General features: G+C 36.3%; 1 protein-coding gene across 10 annotated transcripts in view; it reads left to right on the forward strand.

The window, feature by feature from the left end:
* The window catches only part of ANKRD26 (ankyrin repeat domain 26), a 121381-nt gene that overhangs the window by 54985 nt on the left and 45461 nt on the right, over positions 1-20935 (forward strand). For all 10 annotated transcript variants that reach the window (XM_039220490.1, XM_039220493.1, XM_039220492.1 and 7 more), the window contains 2 exons: positions 11141-11174; positions 13217-13361. In XM_039220490.1, the coding sequence (XP_039076421.1) occupies positions 11141-11174; positions 13217-13361 (179 nt within the window). The remainder of the gene's footprint in view (positions 1-11140; positions 11175-13216; positions 13362-20935) is intronic.

The raw sequence follows: 20935 nt of genomic DNA on the forward strand, positions 1-20935 counted from the left end.
GAATCATCTACACTCTTTGATCCTGATTTCCCTCCCATCCACACTTGAATTCATTGTAGTAACTTTCCCTCTCACTACTCCAGAATTGTTTTTCTGGAGTAATCAATTGGTAATCAAAGTTACCATTAATTTTCACTTTAATAAATCTAAACATAATTTCATACATCTCATTTTTCTTATTCTTTCAGCAATATTTGACCCAATGGAAAACTCTCTCCTCCCTGATTTTGTCTCCTAAATATTTAGCTTTTAGGATATCAATAAATTTTCATTTATTAGTGATATAACCTGATTTTCCTGCTGCCTTTCTAGTCTGTACACCTCAGCCTGATTTGCTTGTTTCTCCTCATTCCTGTGTCTTACCCATTGATGTCTTCTAGGAATCTGTCTTTGATCTTGTTTCTCGTGACTTTTACAATCTTGTGTATTCTAATGATCCTAAAGTTTATATCTTCATCCCAGATCTCTCTTCATAATTCCAGACCCATGTATCAAACTGCCTACTTGATATCTCTTTTTGGAATGCTGTTGGGTATTGCAAACTTAACATGTCCAAAATTGAACTACTGATATTCTTTCTTAATACCTGCCTTCCATGTCTTTCCTAAGTGAGTTAATAACAGTTGCTTAAGTGCCGGAGTCCAAGTCCAGGGGTCCCTGAAGGATGGATGTTGTCGGTGACAGAGCCCTGAGATTCTTTCTGGTCACTAGGCAGGCATCTCCTCACTGTCTGAGACTCAACTTTATTTTATGATTACGTTTTTGGGGGATAGCACATAACTGGCATTCTGATGATAAATTCTTTGATCAGTAAAAACTTTCCAGAACATTGATATGCATAACCTTATGAGTATAATTTAGATAAGGGTACTCATGCTTATATGAGGAAGGAAAGCATCTTTAGCATTCAAATACAAACAGGATAATGATTTTAGCATAGTAAAGGCAAAAGTTAGTTCTTTGTGAGCAGAGGTTCATAGCCTGTTTATCGCTTAATGGGAAGTGTTAAGAAAAACAGGATCCTCACAATGTCTGCTCCCATAACCAGAAAAGAAAACATCTAAACATTAGCCACAAGCCTTATAGTTCCTATAACGTCATCCATGCCCAGGAATAGTACATCAGTCTGTACCAAAGTTATTATTTTATTAATGTAAACCTGAAGGCAATAGCTGACCTTTCTGTGTCATTGATAACTCAGTCCTGATCTATTTCCAGATTACTAAGCATCAACGTTTTTCCAAGCTACAACAAATTCCTTCACAAGGTGCAATCATCATACCAGGGCCAGAATAAGTCACTCCCAGATGCCAATCAACAAGGTGCTTTGGGGGTCAGTGCTCAAGCAGAAATAATTGAGTAGGGGTGGATATTGATTCTCATCTGATGGCAAGAGAGCATGCAAACTTGCCTTAACCTCACAAGGAGTATTCTCAACTAGTGAGTTCAGAATGGCTCCCAACATATGAGTTGCTCTGCTAAAAAAATAACTTGGTTATCATCTTTGAGTCCTGTCTTTTTCTTTTTCTTTTTCGTACACATCACATCTAATCTGTCAGCAAATCTTGTCATGTCTTCCTTCAAATATATCCAGAAGCCAAATACATCTTCCATGACTAAGATACTGCTGTCTATGTTGGTGTAATAGGAAGTGGCCGGTTAGCTCAGTTGGTTAGAGCGTGGTGCTGATATGTTGGTGTAATAGGTAACTAACTGGTCTTCTGGTTTCTTTGTTTTTTCTTTCATTTTTCTCGGTTTCCATTAATTCTAAACACATTGGAGCTACTGAAACATAAGTCAGATTGTGTCCTTCCTCTGCTCAAAACCCATTTCACTCAAAGTACATGCCAAAACTCTTCCTAATAACGCTACAAGGCCTGTATGATATGTTCCTCTCAGGTCTCTCCTTCTCTCTCTCACTGATTTGAACTATTTTCTACCCCTTTCATTCTGTCCAGCCACATTGAATTTCTCACTATTTTTTGAACATTGGGGCATACTTCTGTACTTGTTGTCGGCTCTACCTGGAATGCTTTCCCTCAGATACCCCATGGCTTGCTTTTTCCTTTTTTTTTTCCCCTTCAGTTTTCCCTTCAGTGGCTTAAAAGTCACTTTCCCAGCAAGTCCTTTCTTGCCCATCCTGACTAGTATTTCAACAACCCGTTTCACTATAACACACCAAAATTTGATCTCTCTGCTTTAGTTTTTCTTCTTTAATACTCTATATTTTGCCTATGTAGTTTATTGTTAATGTGTTCACTTCACTCATGAGTAGGATTGTTATCTGTTCATTTGCCGTGTCCTCAGTGCCTAGAAAATGTTCTAGTATATATAGTACTTATTCAATAATATTTATTGAGTGAATGGAGTTTGACCTGTGTGTATTGTTTTTAACATAATACTAATTCTCACTTATACAAAGTTTGACTTGGGTTCATTCTGACAATTAAGCCTGCCAGTTATATGCATTTTTGGATTTGTGGGAGCCCAATATTCTGTTTACTTGCTACTTATTCTTTTAGCTATATTAATGGTAAAATGCATCGAAGGAATAGCAAACTTCCTTTATATTTTTATTAAGGAAAATAAAATATGGTGGCAAATTATTATAGGACTTTAAAAATTCTTGCCAAAGAATTATGAGCCCTCAATATCTGAAATAAAAAGATGAAGTTGTAATTTATTGCTTACAAATAAGAGCAAGCTATGCTGGTTAAGTATAGTCCTATCTAACAGAGCAGTCTGATTTTCTTATACAGGGTTTGGGGAAGAGTGGATTTTAAGGATTGGGGGACTTTCAGAGAATTAAATGGTTTGTCATCATCTGAAGCACCATGGTTATTTGGGTAAGACTGTTGTTGATTGGTTGGCACTCCGAGGCATGTGTTTTGGAGTGATTTTGTCCCTTCTTGGCTTTCTTTCAGAAGGAAGGAGCTGAAATTGGTTGGTGAGTAAGGCTGGTGGGCATTGATTAACACATTTAAAACTGATTCTGGTGGCTTCTTATTACCATGGCTATGTGTTAAGGTTTTTCTTTTTTTCTCAGTTTGAGGTGACTTTAACCACATGTTTTCTATTTAAAAGTTGCTTTTATTGACTGTGTTGAAAATGAAAGCTATTTCATATTCTATAATTACAGATTTATTTTTGAAGTTTGGATCGAGAGGAATTGTTTAATAATTGCTTTCAGGAAGATCCTTCTTGGATGTTATTTTAACTAGAAAAGTTATCTGTATAAAAGTTTTTTGGAAAAACGATTGGTAGTTTTGTTTTTGTTTTTGGTGCTCTTAGGGGCTCATGTTTAAGTCCTAAATAATCTGTGGAAAATTTCATTCTCTTTGGAAATTTATATAGCTATATGGTACTAATACTCTCTTGCATGCGTTTAGCCCATGAAAAAGTAATTACAATTTTCTTTTTGGTAAATCCAGTTTTTTATGTTAGGATTAGATAACTAACATAAAAGTATACAAAAGTTATGAAATCATATTTTAAAAACTTTATTTTTAACACTTATTCATTTTTGAGAGACAGGGAGAAACAAAGTGAGAGTAGGGGAGGGGAAGGGAGAGAGGGAGATAAAGATTCGAAGCAGGCTCCAGGCTCTGGGCTATCAGCACAGAGCCTGATGTGGGGCTTAACCCACAAACCATTAGATCACAACCTGAGCCAAAGTCATATGCTTAACGGACTGAGCCATTCTTTGAAAGTATAACTAATCAGATTATTGCTATTTTTCAGTGATATATAATAACATATGAGTACTTTTCAATTTTTGAAGGTTTTCCAGATTTATTGAGATATAATTAACACACAGCTGTGTAACTGTAAGGTATACCTGTCTTAATTTGATACACTTTAATATTGTATGCCACAGTAGTGTTAATACTTCCATCACCTCACATAATTATCATTTTTTTGCAATGATCTATGCTTTTATCAGTTTTCAAATATATACTATGTATATTTGAAATATATATATTTTCAAATATATAATATTACAGTATTGTTAACGGTTATCACTATCCTGCAGTCTAGATCCCCAGAACTTATTAGTCTTGTAACAGGCAGTTTGTACCCTTTGACCAGTATCGACCCATTTCTCACAGTCTCCTACCTGTGGCAACCACCAGTCTGTTCCATTTCTGTGAATTTGTTTCTTTTTTTAAGATTCCACATGTAAGTCAGATCATACAGTATTTGTCTTCTTGTGTCTGACTTATTTTTACCAAGCATGATGCCCTCAAGTTCACTCATTTTGTCACAAATGGCAGGATTTCCTTGTTTGTGGTTGAAAATATTCCATTGTAAATATATACCCTATTTTTTAATCCACTAATCCATTGATGGATGCTTAGGTTGTTTCTTGACTATTGTAAATACTGCTGCAATAAACATAGGGGTGCAGAGGTAATGATTTCATTTCTTTAAGATATACACCCAAAAGGCAAACCATGAGAAAGTCTTGAAGCTGAGAACAAACTGAGGGCTGATGGGAGTGAGGGAGAGGGGAAGGGGTGTGATGGGCATGGAGGAGGGCACTTGTGGGGATGAGCACTGGTGTTATATGGAAACCAACTTGACAATAAACTATTTAAAAAATATATACCTCAGAAATTGGATGATTGGATCATATGGAGGTTCTATTTTTAGTTTTTTGCAGAACTACCGTACTGTTTTACATAGTGACTGTACCAATTTATGGTCCCACAACAGTACAAGGGTTTCCTTTCCTGTACATCCTTGCCAACAATATCTCTTGTCTTTTTGATAATAGCCATTTTAATAGGTCAAAGTAATAGATAACACTGTAGTTTTGATTTGTATTTACCTGACGAATAGTGATATTGGGCACCTTTTTATATGTACCGTTGGCCATTAATATCTTCTGAGGAGAGATGTCTATTAAAGTGCCTTGCCCAGTTTTTAATGGTTTTGTTTTGTTTGCTTTTGAATTGTATGAATTCCCTATATGTTTTAGATACTGACATTTTTCATATTTGTGGTTTGAAAATATTTTCAGGCTTTCTGTAAGTTAGCTTTTCTTTTTTTTTTTTAATCTGGATGTTTTTATTTTTTATTTTATTTTTTTCTTAAATAGTTTATTGTCATGTAGGCTGGCTTTTCACTATGTTGCTTGTTTCTTTTGCTGTGCAGAAACATTGTTTTTTCCATGGTTTGTTTTTGCCTTTATTGCTTGTACTTTGGATGTCATATCTAAAATCATTGCTGAGATCAATGTCAAGGAGCTTTTTTCCCATGTTTTCTTCTAGGAATTTTATGGTTTAAGGTTTTACATAGAAATCTTTATTTCAGTTTGGGTTAATTTTTGTGAGTGGTGTGAGGTAGGGGTACAATTTTATTCTTTTGCATGTGAGTATCCAGTTTTCTCAGCATCGTTTATTGAAGAGATTACCTTTTCTCTTCTGAGTATTCTTGGGTCTCTTAACAGATTTTAATTGACTTTATGTATGGGTTTATTTCTGGGTTCTTGATTCTGTTTCATTCATCTTTGTGTTTGTTATTATGCAAGTTCAATACAGTTTTTAATACTGTTAGCTTTGTAATAGTTTGAAAACAGGAGGTATGATGCTTCCAGCTTTGTTCTTCTTTCTTAGGATTGCTTTGGCTATTTGGGGTCTTTTTCGTTCCTTACAAATTTGAGGAATGTTTTTCCTATTTCTGTGATAAAAAATGTCACTGGAATTTTGACAAGGATTGCATTGAGTCTGTAGGTGTTTTGAGTGATGTGGATATTTGATATTAATTTTTCTAATCCATAAACAACTGAGTATCTTCTCATTTGTGTTTCTGCTGTTTCTTTTATCAAAGTCTTTTAGTTTTACTATACATATCTTACATGTCCTTGATTAAATTTATTGCTAAGTGCTTTGTACTTTTTGATGTTTTTGTGAATGGGATTTTTTCTTTATATTTCTTTTTCACATATTTAATTGTTGTATAGAAATGCAACTGATTTCTTTATGTTGATTTTGTAATTTTTAATTTAATTTATGTTGAATTTGTAATTTTTTTTAATGTTTGTTTATTTTTGATAGAGACGAGCCTGAGCAGGGGAGGGGCAGACAGAGAGGGAGACACAGAATCTGAAGCAGGCTCCAGGCTCTGAGTTATCAGCACAGAGCCCGAAGAGGGGCTTGAACCACAAACCAGAGATCAAAATCTGAGCTGAAGTCAGAAGCTTAACTGACTGAGCCACCCAGGCACTCCTGCATCTTTTTTTTTTTTTTTTTTTTTACAAATAGTTTATTGTCAAATTAGTTTCCGCATAACACCCAGTGCTCATCCCAACGAGTTTTTGGCACTCCTGCATCTTTATGTTGATTTTGTATCCTTCATCTCTACTAGTTCTAACAGCCTTTTGGTCGTATCTTCAGGATTATCTATACATAAGATCATATCATCTGCAAACAAAGACAGTTTTATTTCTTCTTTTCTGATTTAGATGCCTTTTATTTCTTTTTCTTGCCTGACTGCTCTGGCTAGGACTTCCAGTATCATGTTGAATAGGGGTGGTAAAGTGGGCTACTTTGCCATGTTCTTGAACTTAGAGTAAAAGCTTTCAGTTTTTTACCACTGCATATGATGTTAGTTATAGGTTTGTCATATTGGACTTCATTATGTTCGGGTGTGATAACTCAGTACCTACTTTATATTTTATTTTTTTATTTAGTTTTTATTTATTTAGTTAGTTTTTATTATGAAAAGATGTTGAATTTTGTCAAATGCTTTTTCTGCACATATTCGGATGATCATCTAGTTTTTTTATTCTGCTAATGTGGTGTATCAAATTTATTTATTTTATTTGATTGATTTCTGAAGGATAATTTTGCTGAGTAAAGTATTCTTGATTGGTAGTCTTTTTTCTCAGCACTCTGTGTAATCCCACTCTCTCCTGGCCTGTAAGGTTTCTGCAGAGAAATTGCTAATGGCGTTATGAAGGTTTACTTATAATCACATAGTCTTTCTTCACTCTTTTTGTTTATTTATTTATTTTACTTTCTGTTTGGATAATTTGAAAGTCCCTGTCTTTAAATTCACAGATTTTTTTTAAATTAATTTTTTTTTGCTTGATGCATTTTCCTGTCAGTTATCACTCTTGCTTTTTTCAATTTCATTCATTATACTCTTCAGCTCCAGGATTTTTGCTTAGTTATTTTTTACTATTTCCAGCTCTTTGTTAAACATCTCATTTTATTTATATAGTATTTTTCTGATTTTATTGGATTAGCTTTTTGTGTTTTCTTATAGTTCATTGCGTTTCCTTAAAACTGCTATTTTGAATTCTCTTTTGAATCAATTACAGATCTCCAGATCTCCATGTGTTTTGGATTAATTACTGGAAGATTATTGTGATCCTTTGGTGGTATCATATTTCCTTGATATTTTATATTCTTTGCAATTTACATTGTTGTCTTGGCATTTGAAGTAGCAGTCACCTCCTCTAGTCTTTAATGACTACCTCATCAGTGTATCCAAGCCTGATTTTTTTGCTCCAGTAGTGTGCTGGAAATTCTTTGCAGGAAACCTACTTTTCCAAAAAGGCTCTCTTATCCATCGATGATTATCTTAGACAGTGTTTTCTAGGGACTCTGAGATGTGGCCGAGAGGGCGGGGCTGGAGGCAGTTTATGGGCTATTGCTAGGTCCACAGCTTAGCCTGTAGTATGTATGACTGTTACCTGGTATAAAGGTAGGCAAGACTTTTCCTAGGTCCTTTAGTATATGGTGCTAGATCCCACAGCTCCTGCAAAGGCAGTTTTGTCTGTGGATGAATAGATGCCAGTTTGTTAAAGGTGGGGGGGACACAACAAGGTACATCTTACTCATCTAGGATACTGATATCACTCTGACATATGGATATTTTAAAAGTAGTTTTCCCCTAAGATATTTCCCTGACTACTTCTTTCATGTTTTATGGACCTCATGCTATTTTACAACTTTGTTTAAATTAAGCATTTTTATATTTAAAAGCAAAACCAAAACTATAGCTCAAATCTAATTATTACTCCCATGTCTAAGAGTCACTGCCTTTAGGCAGAGAACTCTAACTTTTTAGTGTACTATTCAAGGTTCTTCAGAATTTCTTTCCTGACTGATCTCTTCCTACTTGCTTCCATGTATTTTATGCTTTTTTTTCCAAGTTCCTAAAAGTTTATACTTTCCCTTTCAGGGCACCTAGATGTCATCTATGTAATCTTTGTGCTCACATTCTAATCTCTAAGAAAATGGTTTTCTCCCATTTCTTTTCCTGATGACCTCTCCTGTTTATTTTCCCTGTTCAATAAAGCCTTTCTTGTCCTCACTTACAGCTTCTCATATGTCAACGCTTTCAAATCACATTGTATTATAATTGTGTGTTTATCTGTGTTTGAAACAACAGATGTGTATTTCCTTATATATGGTTGGTACTTCATAACTGTTCTGTGAATTAATAAATTAAGTCATGGTAAAATTCTGAATTTTATGAAAATTGTCTTTATATTATTTGTCAGTAAAATTATTAGAAACCATTGGCTTTTTATGTATTTGTAGCAGATTTTTTTAAAGTAGTGACCCTGATTTGCATATGAAGAAGTTAAAGAAAGATGAAAATGAAGAATGGACATCAACAAATCTGTGATTACACCAGTGTTTGAGAAGGCCTATTCCCACACTGGTGGCCTACTGCAAATGAATGATGATAGCAGTTTAAGTGAAAAGAATCAGGAAATCTATAAATTTTTTATTTCCCTGTGAAGGAATTTTAGCAGTGATTACCTTTTGTGGAAATAAAATGCTGTAGTGTTGGTAGGTACAAGCAGAAATACTTAACACTATCAAACACGCTGCTTAAAAAGTTAAGATGAGGGTAAGTGACTTTGATAAGGAGCAATTTCAGTAGTTACCATGGAAGCAGGACTGTGATAATTAAGTGTAAACAATTCCTTCGAGCATTTTAATTGGGAAAGGTCATAGAGAAATGGATGATAACTGCAAAAGAATGTGGAATGCAAAGGCATTTTCTTTCTCTATTTTAAGATGGAAGCTTTTAGAGTATGTTTGTATTCTGTTGGAAATGATCAGTAGAGATAAACATGGTTATTTTATTTAATTTTGTTTGCATTTCCATATTTAGAAAGCTTGTTGATTGTATTACATTATCTTTTAAAGATGATAGTAATTGTGCTTAGTACTCCTATTCATGTTGTTTTGTGGAATAAGTTATTTATTCAGAATTGGCTCCATAATGGGGTATTCTCATATAATTGAATGTGCAGATTAAAAAACACATATATATATACACACTTAGGCCATTCTGAATAGAGCTGTTCATTCCTTGATGATTTTAGATATTCAGTGCCTTTGATAGTATCACGAATAGCTATGATTTTGTTAGGGACTTTAAAGTATCTGGTTATATTGTTAATATTTGTTTAGATTCTGGGGAAAGGGGAAGATTTTGTTTATTTACAATGGAAAATAAACTAATAATCCATAACAGATTATTACTTTGGGATTATAAAGCTCTAAATTACAAAAACCATGCTTTCTGTACCAACAGTGTCATTGACACAGATTGTTTGCTCAGTAAGTATGTGTTCAATGTGGGAATAAACAGTTGAATAAATGACTGAATGCCTATTGATGAACTTCTCTAGAAGAAGCAAATCTTTAGGTTGTTGAAAGTAGATTTCCAATATTGCTTAGGTATAAAGTCTTTTTATTTAAAAGAAGATGTATAAGGGCCACCTGGGTGGCTCAGTTAAGCGGTTGACTTCGGCTCGGGTCATCATCTCACAGTTTGTGGGTTCGAGCCCTGCGTCGGTCTCTGTGCTGACAGCTCAGAGCCTGGAGCCTGCTTCAGATTCTTTGTCTCCCTCTCTCTCTCTGACCCTTCCCTGCTCACACTGTCTCTCTCTCTCTGTCAGAAATAAATGATCTTGCCATTTGTGAGTTCAAGCCCCACGTTGGGCGCTGTGTTGACAGCTCAGAGCCTAGAGTCTGCTTTGGATTCTGTGTCTCCTCCTTTCTCTATCCTTCCCCTGCTCGCCCTCTGTCTCTCTGTCTTTCAAAAAATAAAAACATTTAAAAAAATTTAAAAAAAAGATGTATAAGATTCAGAAATTTTTATGTATAACTATAGCTAGAAATAGAATAATTATACAGATTTATTTGCTTATCTATTACTTAGAAACACTTAACTATTATTTTCACCACATATTATAAAACACATGCTTTGAAGGCACACTTTCTGGGTTTGAATACAGGGTCTGCTTTTGACCAGCTGTATGGACTTGGGCAAGTTACTTAGACTTTCTGTGCCTCATTTTCTTCCTATGTAAAATACATCTAATATAATAATCTTCATAGGATTATTGTGAGGCTTAAAATACCTTTAAGACATATAAAGTGCTCATAATAGTGCATAGATAGTAGTTGCATAGCAAGTCTTCAACACGTTAATATCATGATTGTTAGAAAGGGGTTTCCTTCATATAGGGACTTAACTTGCACTTTCCAAATAGGTTTTAATGCCAGTAGAAGCTTATTTTTATTGAAAATGACAACAACAACAACAAAATGATATCATTCCTATCAAATAATACAAGTAGCATTATGATTTTCCTTTGCTTTTTTTAGTTTTTTTAAAATTTTTTAATTTTTTAAAAAATATTTTTATTTAATTCTAGGAGAGAGAGAGAGACAGCGTGAGCAGGGGAGGGTCAGAGAGAGAGGGAGACACAGACTCTGAAATAGGCTCCAGGCTCTAAGCTGGCAGTCAGCATAGAGCCCGACGCGGGACTCGAACCCACGAACCGCAAGATCATGACCTAAGCGAAAGTCAGATGCTTAACCGACTAAGCCACCTAGGCGCCCCAACTTTTTTTTAGTTTTGATCTAAATTTAGTACTTTGTTGTGCTCCTTTCCCTACCACATGTACTAAAATTAGATATGTCTAATCCTTTGTTAATATTATTATATTTTCTGTATTTTTAATGTTACTCTATCGTTTAATCCCCTTCGTAGAAAGTTAGTTCCAAATGCAGAGATTTTAGTCATAAACAATAGGTTTAGATATTCTCTCTATTTTAAGAATTTAATATTTGCCTGAAAAGGATTGTTTGTTTTATTTCAGACTTGCAAAGAAGATTTCTAATAAAAAGAACAAGGTAAAAAAATATATAATATAATTTTGTTATTTATTTTTAGTATATTATTTTGATAAATAATATTTATTAGAAATATTCTGTGGTAAAAATTTTATGAAAGGTATAGTGAAAAAATAGAAAATCTTCCTTTGTTGTAGGGACATTTTCTGTGAAAAAGTTACTTAGAAATACTAGCTTTTGATAAAAATCAGTTCTTTTATTTTTTTATTATTATTATTTTTTAATGTTTTATTTATTTCTGAGAGAGACAGTGTGAGCAGGGGAGGGTCAGAGAGAGAAGGAGATACAGAACCTGAAGCAGCCTCCAGGCTCTGAGCTAGCTGTCAGCACAGAGCCCGATGTGGGGCTCAAACCCACGAACTGTGAGATCATGACCTGAGACGAAGTTGGACGCTTAACCGACTGAGCCACCCAGGCGCCCCAAAAAACAAATGAAAGTCTTAAAAGCGAAGTACACATTACCTACAGGTAAAAAGGAGCAAAAAAAGACTAACAGCTAACTTTTCAGCATAAAAAAATTTAAGTTAGAAAACAATAGAACACTTTAATATGCCAAAATAACAAATAAGCTTCCAAATAACCCTGTCAACCTACAATGACATATCTAGCAAAATTATCCTTCAAATTTTATTGCTAAAAAAGACAGCAAGAAACAAAGTCTAAGAGAATTTGTTAACAATAAAGGTGCACTAAGAATTTCTTCATATAGAGGAGAATCCCAGATATAAATAAGCAAACACAGGAAAAAGAACAGTAATAAATTGTTAATATGTGGATAAATACAAATAAATACTACTTGGACAAAGGAATGATAATGTTTTCTCTTGTGGGTTTTAAAATACATATGAATTAAAATGTATATCAAATAAAAAAATTTGGAAGGGAGATAATAGATTTTAAATATCTAAGTTTCTAGCATTGAAAGGACTAGTCAGATCTAATAATTCCTATTAGAATGTAATTAAAGATATATATTGTAATTTCTAAGATCACTTCCAAAGAAGTATAACTAATAAGCTAATAGAGGGACAGTGTGAAATAATAAACGTTTATTAAACAAATAATCAAATATTACTTGAAAAGAAAAAAAGGTAAGAAATGAGAGTACAATAATATAAGAATTTGGGGCACCTGGGTGGCTTAGCCAGTTAAGTGTCCGACTTCGGCTCAGGTCATGATCCCACTGTTCATGGGTTCGAGCCCTTCACTGGGCTCTGTGCTGAGGGCTCAGAGCCTGGAGCCTGCTTCAGTTCCGCATCTCCCTCTCTCTCTGACCCTCCCATGATCATGCTCTCTCTCTCTCTCTTTCTGTCTCTCAAAAGTAAATAAAACATAAAAATAAAGAATATAAGGAGATTGGTCAAATGGAAATAAACAGTAATCTAGTAGATAGTAATTTACATCTTTTAGTAATTACATTCAATGTCAATATACTAAATGTTCCAAGTAAAATGCTAAAATTGTCAGACTGAATGTATGTACAAATGTATATACAAATGTATGTATTTGTAGTATGAAGGATGTGCTTCACATATAAAGTTTTGGCGTGCCTTAGTGGCTCAGTCAGTTAAGAGTCTGACTTCAGCTCAGGTCATGATCTTGCTGTTCGTGAGTTTGAGCCCAGCACAGTGACTCTGTGCTGACAGCCAGCTCGGAGCCTGGAGCCTGCTTCAGATTCTGTGTCTCCCTCTCTCTCTGCAAAAATCAGTTCTTTTAAAAAGTACCTATGGTTTTGCTTTTAAATGTTTATTGACCTCTTTTTAAAATGTATTTTGAGAGAGAGCACGCACACATGGGGGAGGGGCACAGGGAGAGGGAGAAAGAGAATCCCAATCAGGCTCCGTGCTGTCAGCATGGAGGTCAACGTGGAACTCAAACTCAGGAACCATGAGGTTATGACCTGAGCCAAAATAGAGTCAGATGCTCCACCGACTGAGTCACCTAAGTGCTCCTGTCTATGCTTTTATAAAACAATGGGTCTTTATCACTTCTCTATACTTGGTATATTTTGTAAATATTTGGGGAACATTATTTATTTGTAGGTCAAAAAGCAGATTAATTCTATGGATGACTTTGATGACTTCAGTCACTCCTCTAAAACTGAAGCTTCAGAGGATTGTGAGTTGCCTTACTCTAATTACGAGTATTTCAAGTTGCTAATTGAACAACTTGGCATGGACTGTAAAGGTAGGAAGACTTTTTTTATGTATGTTGCTATAGTAATATGTGCACACCTTGTCTAGTACTGCACCATAGAACACTGATATAGTGTAGAGCTGCTCATCTCAGAAATATGTTTTATATTAAAATAAAATGAGAACTGTTGTATACTCTCAGCCAAAGAGTCATAATTTCCAGTGTACTTTTCTCAGGCACATCTCATGTGTTTCTTAACTCTGCTTCTCTTCTGTGCCTTCACCCAAGGTCAGGTCATTATTTTTCTCCTAGATTACTGAAATAACCTCAGGGCTGTTTTCCCTGCCATTCCACCTCCCAGAACCTTGGTCTACACTGCCACCATAATTGTTATATATTTTTAAAAATTTATATTTCATCATGTTACCCCCTGGCTTAAAGCTTAGCTGTTACTTCTCATTGCTATAAGGTTAAAGGCCACAGTCCTCTAGCTTCATCATGTATTGTTTTACATCCTACTTTCCATCTGTGTCTTATCCACTGTTTTAGATGTAAGAGAGCTTTTTGCTTCCAACCGCTGTAGTTAGATAAACTGCACATATATGAAGTTTATCATTTGATAGTTTTGACATATGTATACACGTATTGAACGATAACCATAATCCAGACAATTAACATATTCATCACCCTTAAAAGTTTCATGGCCCTTTATATTCCCTTATTATGAAGCTGCCAAATTGTTTTCTAAAGTAGTTGTACCATTTGTCATTCCCACCACCAATTCCTCCATATACATTCATGAACACTTAGTATTGTTAGCTTTTTAAATCCTAGCCATTCTGAATGATAATGTAGTTTATATATCATTATGGTTTTAATATATATTTCCTTAATAACTGATGATGTTGAGCAGATTTTCATGTGCGTGTTTGCCCTCTGTATATCTTCTTTGAATTGTCCAAATCTTTTGTCATTTTAAAAATTAGGTTTGTTTTCTTACTTGTTGAGTTTTCAGAATTCTTTTTATATTCTAGACATAGTTCCTGTTTTTTGGGGGGTTTTTTTTTTTGGTCCACTGAGACATTTTATTTGTATGTATGTATTACCTCCCTAGAAAAAGAATCCCATGATTTTCCCTCCTGTGTGTTTTCATCTTGCTTCTTCATGGTTTGTGATTGCAGCTGAGGTTGTCAGTACAATGAAACCAAAGTGAGCAGATTATTCTGCCATTTTTCTAGATCTTTGCTTTGTCCATCAATTCTGGGGCCAATCACTCCATGTTTGCTTAACCTGCCTGTAAGGTTCATAACAATTTTCCCAACGTTGTGACCATCAATGATTTCAATTCACCAGTGTAACAACCATGCTTCATCATCACAGTTAAAAAGTGGATGATGCCTTTGGAGTGTGGCCTACATTTGCCTGTCTTTTCAATATTGTTATGCTTTTTTTTTTTTTTTTAATTTTAAATTTATTTCTAGGAGAGAGAGAGCGAGACAGCGTGAGCAGGGGAGGGTCAGAGAGAGAGGGAGTCACAGACTGAAACAGGCTCCAGGCTCTGAGCAGGCAGTCAGCACAGAGCCCNGACACGGGGCACGAACCCACAAACCAAGAGATCATGACCTAAGCGAAAGTCGGACGCTTAACCGACTAAGCCACCCAGGCGCCCCAATATTGTTACGCTTTTGAGAGTATCTGCCATGACATTCATATGCATCATTATGATGGCATGGAGAGATGGCAGAAAGAGCTAGATGCAGTTCCTTTATCACCTCTATTTTTTGCAGGGTTTTTCTTCTCCCAGTCTGTGACTTTGCATTCTCTCAACAGTGTTTTTGAAGAGCAGTTTTTCTTTTTGATGAAGTACAGTTTATGCATTTGTTCTTTTATGATTGTTGCTTTTGGTTTTCATACCTAAGAAATCTTTCCCTAGCACAAGGTCACAAAGATTTTCTCTCATGGTTTTAGAAGTTTTATAGTTTTAGGTCTTAAATTTAGATCTATGATTGATTTTATATTCTTTTTTATTTTTGATACAAAGTATGGATCCAAGTTTGTTCTTTTGCATATGGATATCCAGTTGTTCCAGCACCGTTTTCTTGAAAAGGCTATGTTTTCTCCACTTTATGCCATTGTTCCTTTGTTATAATCAGTTAACCATTTATGTGTGGGTTTATTTATGGGCTCTTTTCTGTCCCATTAATCTCTTTGGCCATCTTTGTACCAATATTATGCTGTTTTAATTACTACCAGTTTAGAATAATTTTTGAAATCAGGTAGTGTTAGTCCTCTAGCTTTGTTATTTCTCAGGGTTCTTTTGCTACTCTGGATCCTTTGCATTTCCACATGAATTTTTGAATCAGCTTGTCAGTTTATAAAAATAAAAATGAAGAAGTCTGGTGGTCTTTTAATGTTTACTCTTGAGAGAAAGAGAGAGAGACAGAGCATGAGTGGGGAAGAGGCAGGGAGCGAGGGAAACAGAATCCAAAGCAGGCTCCAGGCTCCAAGGTGTCAGTACAGAGCCCAGTGTGGGGCTTGAACTTACCAACTGTGAGATCATGACCTGAGCAGGAGTCTGGCGCATAACCCACTGGGCTACCAGGTGCCCCTATATTTTAATTTTTGATTCTTTATAACTAATACATAGAAATACAGTTGATTTTTATATAGTGATTCTGTATCCTCCAACCTTGATAAATTTATATATATATTTAATTTTAGAGAGAGTGCATGAGCTGCAGAGAGGTTCAGAGAGAGAGAGAGAGAGAGAGAGAGAAACTTAAGCAGACTCCATGCTCAGTGCAAGCCCGACAAAGGGCTCGATTCCATTACTCTGGAATCATAGCCTGAGCTGAAATCAGGAGTCAGACACTCAATGGACTGAGTCACCCAGATGCCATAATGAATTCATTCATTAATTCTAGTAGCATTTTTCTTAATTCCGTCAGATATTCTATGTAAGCAAAGGTCATGAAACTTCACTTTTTTTTGAATAGTTTATTGTCAAGGTGCTATCCATATAACACCCAGTGCTCATCCCCACAAGTGCTTTCCTCCATGCCCATCTCCCCCCTCGCCCACCACACCTTTCAGTCCTCAGTTTCTTCTCAGCATTCAAGAGTCTCTCATGGTTTGCCTCTCTCCCTCTCCCCCACTGTTTTCCCTCTTCTTCTCCCCCATGGTCCTCCGTTAAATTCTTCCTAATCCTCCTATACATGCAAACATATGGTATTTGTCCTTCTCTGCCTGACTTATTTCACTCAGCATGACACCCTCAAGGTCCATCCATGTTGCTACACGTGGCCAGATTTCATTCTTTCTCATTGCCATGTAGTATTCCATGGTATAGATAAACCACATCTTCTTGATCCATTCGTCCGTTGATGGACACTTAGGCTCTTTCCATGGTTTGGCTATTGTTGAGAGTGCTGCTATGAACATTGGGGTCCATGTGCTCCTATGCATCAGCATTTCTGTATCCCTTGGGTAAATTCCCAGCAGTGCTATTGCTGGGTCATAGGGGAGTTCTATTGTTATTTTTTGAGGAACCTCCACACTGTCTTCCAGTGGGGCTGCACCAGTTTCCATTCCCACCAACAGTGTAGGAGGGTGCCCATTTCTCCACATCCTCGCCAGCATCTAGAGTCCTCTGATTTGCTCATTTTAGCCACTCTGACTGATGAGGCAGTATCTCAGGGTGGTTTCGATTTGTATTCCCCTGATGAGGAGGGATGCTGAGCATAGTTTCATGTGTCTGTTGGCCATCTGGATGTCCTCTTTGGAGAAGTGTCTGTTCATATCTTCTGCCTATTTCTTCACTAGATTATTTGCTTTTCGGGTGTGGAGTTTGGTGAGTTCCTTATAGATGTTGGATACTAACCGTTTATCTGATATGTCATTTGCAACTATCTTTTCCCATTCTGTCGGTTGCCTGTTAGTATAATGGATTGTTTCCTTTGCTGTGCAGAAGCTTTTAATCTTGATGAGGTCCCAATAGTTCATTTTTGCTCTTGATTCCCATGCTTTTGGGGATGTGTCAAGTAAGAAGTTGCTGCTGAGGAGGTCAAGGAGGTTGTTTCCTGCTTTCTCCTCTAGGGTTTTGATGGTTTCCTGTCTCACATTCAGGTCCTTTCTCCATTTTGAGTTTATCTTTGTGTATGGTGTGAGAAAATGATCTAGTTTCATTCTTCTGCATGTTGCTGTCCAGTTCTCCCAGCACCATCTGTTAAAGAGGCTGTCTTTTTTCCATTGGATATTCTTTCCTGCTTTGTCAAAGATTAGTTGGGTATATACTTTTGGGTCTAATTCTGAGTTCTCAATTCTTCCATTGGTCTATGTGTCTGTTTTTGTGCCAACACCATACTGTGTTGATGATGACAGCTTTGTAGTAGAGTGAAAGTCTAGGATGGTGATGCCTCCCGTTTTGGTTTTCTTCTTCAATATTACATTGGCTATTTGGGGTCTTTTGTGGTTCCTTACAAATTTTAGGATCGTTTGTTCTAGTTTTGAGAAGAATGCTGGTGCAATTTTGATTGGGATTGCATTGAATGTGTAGATTGCTTTGGGTAGGAATGACATTTTAACTATATTTATTCTTCCAATCCACGAGCTTGGAATGTTTTTCCATTTCTTTGTGTCTTCTTCAATTTCCTTCCTATGTTTTTTATAGTTTTCATCATAAAGATCTCTTGTATTCTTGGTTAGGTTTATTCCTAGGTATTTTACGGTTTTTTGCGCAATTGTGAATGGGATCAGTTTCTTGATTTCTCTTTCTGTTGCTTCATTGTTGGTGTATAAAAATGCAACCGATTTCTGTACGTTGATTTTGAACCCTGCAACTTGGCTGAATTCTTGGATCAGTTCTAGTAGGCTTCTGGTGGAGTCTCTCGGGTTTTCTATGTAGAGTACCATGTCGTCTGCGAAGAGGGAAAGTTCGACTTCCTCTTTGCCAATTCTGATGCCTTTGATTTCCTTTTGTTGTCTGATGGCTGATGCTAGGACTTCCAGCACTATGTTAAACAACAGTGGTGAGAGTGGACATCCCTGTCGTGTTCCTGATCTCAGGGGGAAAGCTCTCAGTTTTCCCCCGTTGAGGATGATGTTAGCTGAGGGCTTCTCATAGATGGCTTTGATGATGTTTAAGTAAGTTCCTTCTATCCTGACTTTCTCGAGGGTCTTTATTAAGAAGCAGTGCTGTATTTGGTCAAATGCTTTTTCTGCATCTATTGACAGGATCATATGGTTTTTACCTTTTCTTTTGTTGATGTGATGTATCCCATTGATTGATTTGCGAATATTGAACCAGCCCTGTAACCCAGGAATGAATCCCACTTGATCTTGGTGGGTAATTCTTTTTATGTGCTGTTGAATTCGATTTGCAAGTATCTTGTTGAGGATTTTTGCATCTGTATTCATCAAGAATATTGGCCTGTAGTTCTTTTTTGCTGGGTCTCTGTCTGGCTTGGGAATCAAAGTGATGCTGGCTTCATAAAACGAGTCTGGGAGTTTTCCTTCGATTTCTATTTTTTGGAATAGTTTGAGAAGAATGGGTATTAATTCTGTTTTAAATGTCTGGTAGAATTCCTCAGGGAAGCCATCTGTCCCAGGGCTCTTATTTGTTGGGAGATTTTTTTTTTTTTAATTTACTTCTGAGACAGAGACAGCATGAGCAGAGAGTCAGAGAGAGAGGAGACACAGAATCTGAAACAGGCTCCAGGCTCCAAGCTAGCTGTCAGCACAGAGCCTGATGCGGGGCTCGAACCCACAAACCACGAGATCATGACCTTAGCCGAAGTCGGACGCTTAACCGACGGAGCCACCTAGGCACCCGTTGTTGAGAGAATTTTGATAACTGATTTGATTTCATCACTTGTTATGGGTCTGTTCATGTTTTCTATCTCTTCATGTGAATTTTGGTAGTGTGTGTGTGTTTAGAAATTTGTCCATTTCTTCTAAGTTGTCCAGTTTGTTGGCATATAGTTTTTCATAGTATTCCCTGGTAATTGCTTGTATTTCTGAGGGGTTGGTGGTAATCAGCCCATTTTCATTCATGATTTTGTCTATTTGGGTGCTCTCTCTTTTCTTTTTGAGAAGCCGGCCTAGAGGTTTGTCAGTTTTGTTTACTTTTTCAAAAAACCAACTCTTGGTTTCATTGATCTCTTCAGCTGTTTCTTTGGTTTCTATATTGTTTATTTCTGTTGTGATTTTTATTATTTCTCTTCTTCTCCTGGGCTTGGGGTGCTCTTGTTGCTCTCCCTCTAGTTTCTTTAGGTGCACTGTTAGATTTTGCACTTGTGCTTTTTCTAATTTCTTGAATTAGGCCTGGAGTGCAATGTACTTTCCTCTTAGGACAGCTTTTGCCACATCCCTTAGAGTTTGCATTGGTGTATTCTCACTTTCATTTGTTTCCATATATTTTTAAATTTCTTCTCTAATTGCCTGATTGGCCCATTTGTTCTTTAGTAGGGTGTTCTTGAACCTCCATAGTTTTGGAGGTTTTCCAGACTTCTTCCTGTGATTGATTTCGAGTTTCATAACATTGTGGTCTGAAAGTTTGCATGTTATGATCTCAATTCTTTTATATTTATTGAGGGCTGCTTTATGTCCCAGCGTGTGATCTATCTTGATAATGTGCCATGAGCACTTGAGAAGAAAGTGAGTTCCATAGCCTCAGGATGTAGAGTTCTAAATCTATCTGTCAAATCCATCTGGTCCAATGTGTCATTTAAGTCCATTGTGTCTTTATTGATTTTCTGTCTAGTTGATCTGTCCATTGCTGTAACTGGAGTATTAAAGTCCCCTGCTATTAGCACTTTCTTATCGATAAGAGTGTTTCTGTTGTGATTGTTTTATGTATTTAGGTGCTCCCATATTTGGTGCGTAGACATTTATAATTTTAGCTCTTCCTGATGGATAGACCCTTGAATTATTATATAATGCCTTTCTTTATCCCTTGTTACTGTCTTTACTTTAAAGTCCAGTTTGTCTGATATAAGTGTAGCTACTCCAGCTTTTTTTTGACTTCCAGTAGCATACTAGACATTTCTCCATCCCCTTACTTTCGGTCTGAAGGTGCCTCCAGTCTGAAATGAATTTCTTGTAGAAAGCAAAGAGCTGGATTTTGTTTTTTTATCCATTCTGCTACCCTGTGTTTTTTGATTGGGGCATTCAGTCCATTTACATTCAGTGTTATTATTGAAATATAGAGTTTAGAGTCATCGTGTCCTTTGTGGGATTCATGCTTGTGGTGGTGTCTCTGGTATCTTGTGTTCCTTGCAACATTTCCCTCAGAAAGTCCCCCTCAGGATTTCTTGTAGGGCTGGTTTAGTGGTGATGAATTCTTTCAGTTTTTGTTTACTTGGAAAGACTTTTATCTCTCCTTCTATTCTGAATGAAAGGCTTGCTGGATAGAGGATTCTTGGCTGCTTTTTTTTTTCTGTTCATCACATTGTAGATCGCCTGCCATTCCTTTCTGGCCTGCCACGTTTCAGTAGATAGGTTTGTCACCACTCTGATAGGTTTCCCTTTGTATGTTAGGCCCCTTTTCTCCCTAGCTGCTTTCAAAATTCTCTTTGTCTTTATATTTTGCCATTTTCACTATGATATGTCGTGCAGAAGATCGATTC

This window comes from Hyaena hyaena, unplaced genomic scaffold (assembly GCF_003009895.1).
Source record: "Hyaena hyaena isolate Hyena2069 unplaced genomic scaffold, ASM300989v1 scaffold_896, whole genome shotgun sequence".
NCBI lineage: Eukaryota > Metazoa > Chordata > Mammalia > Carnivora > Hyaenidae > Hyaena > Hyaena hyaena.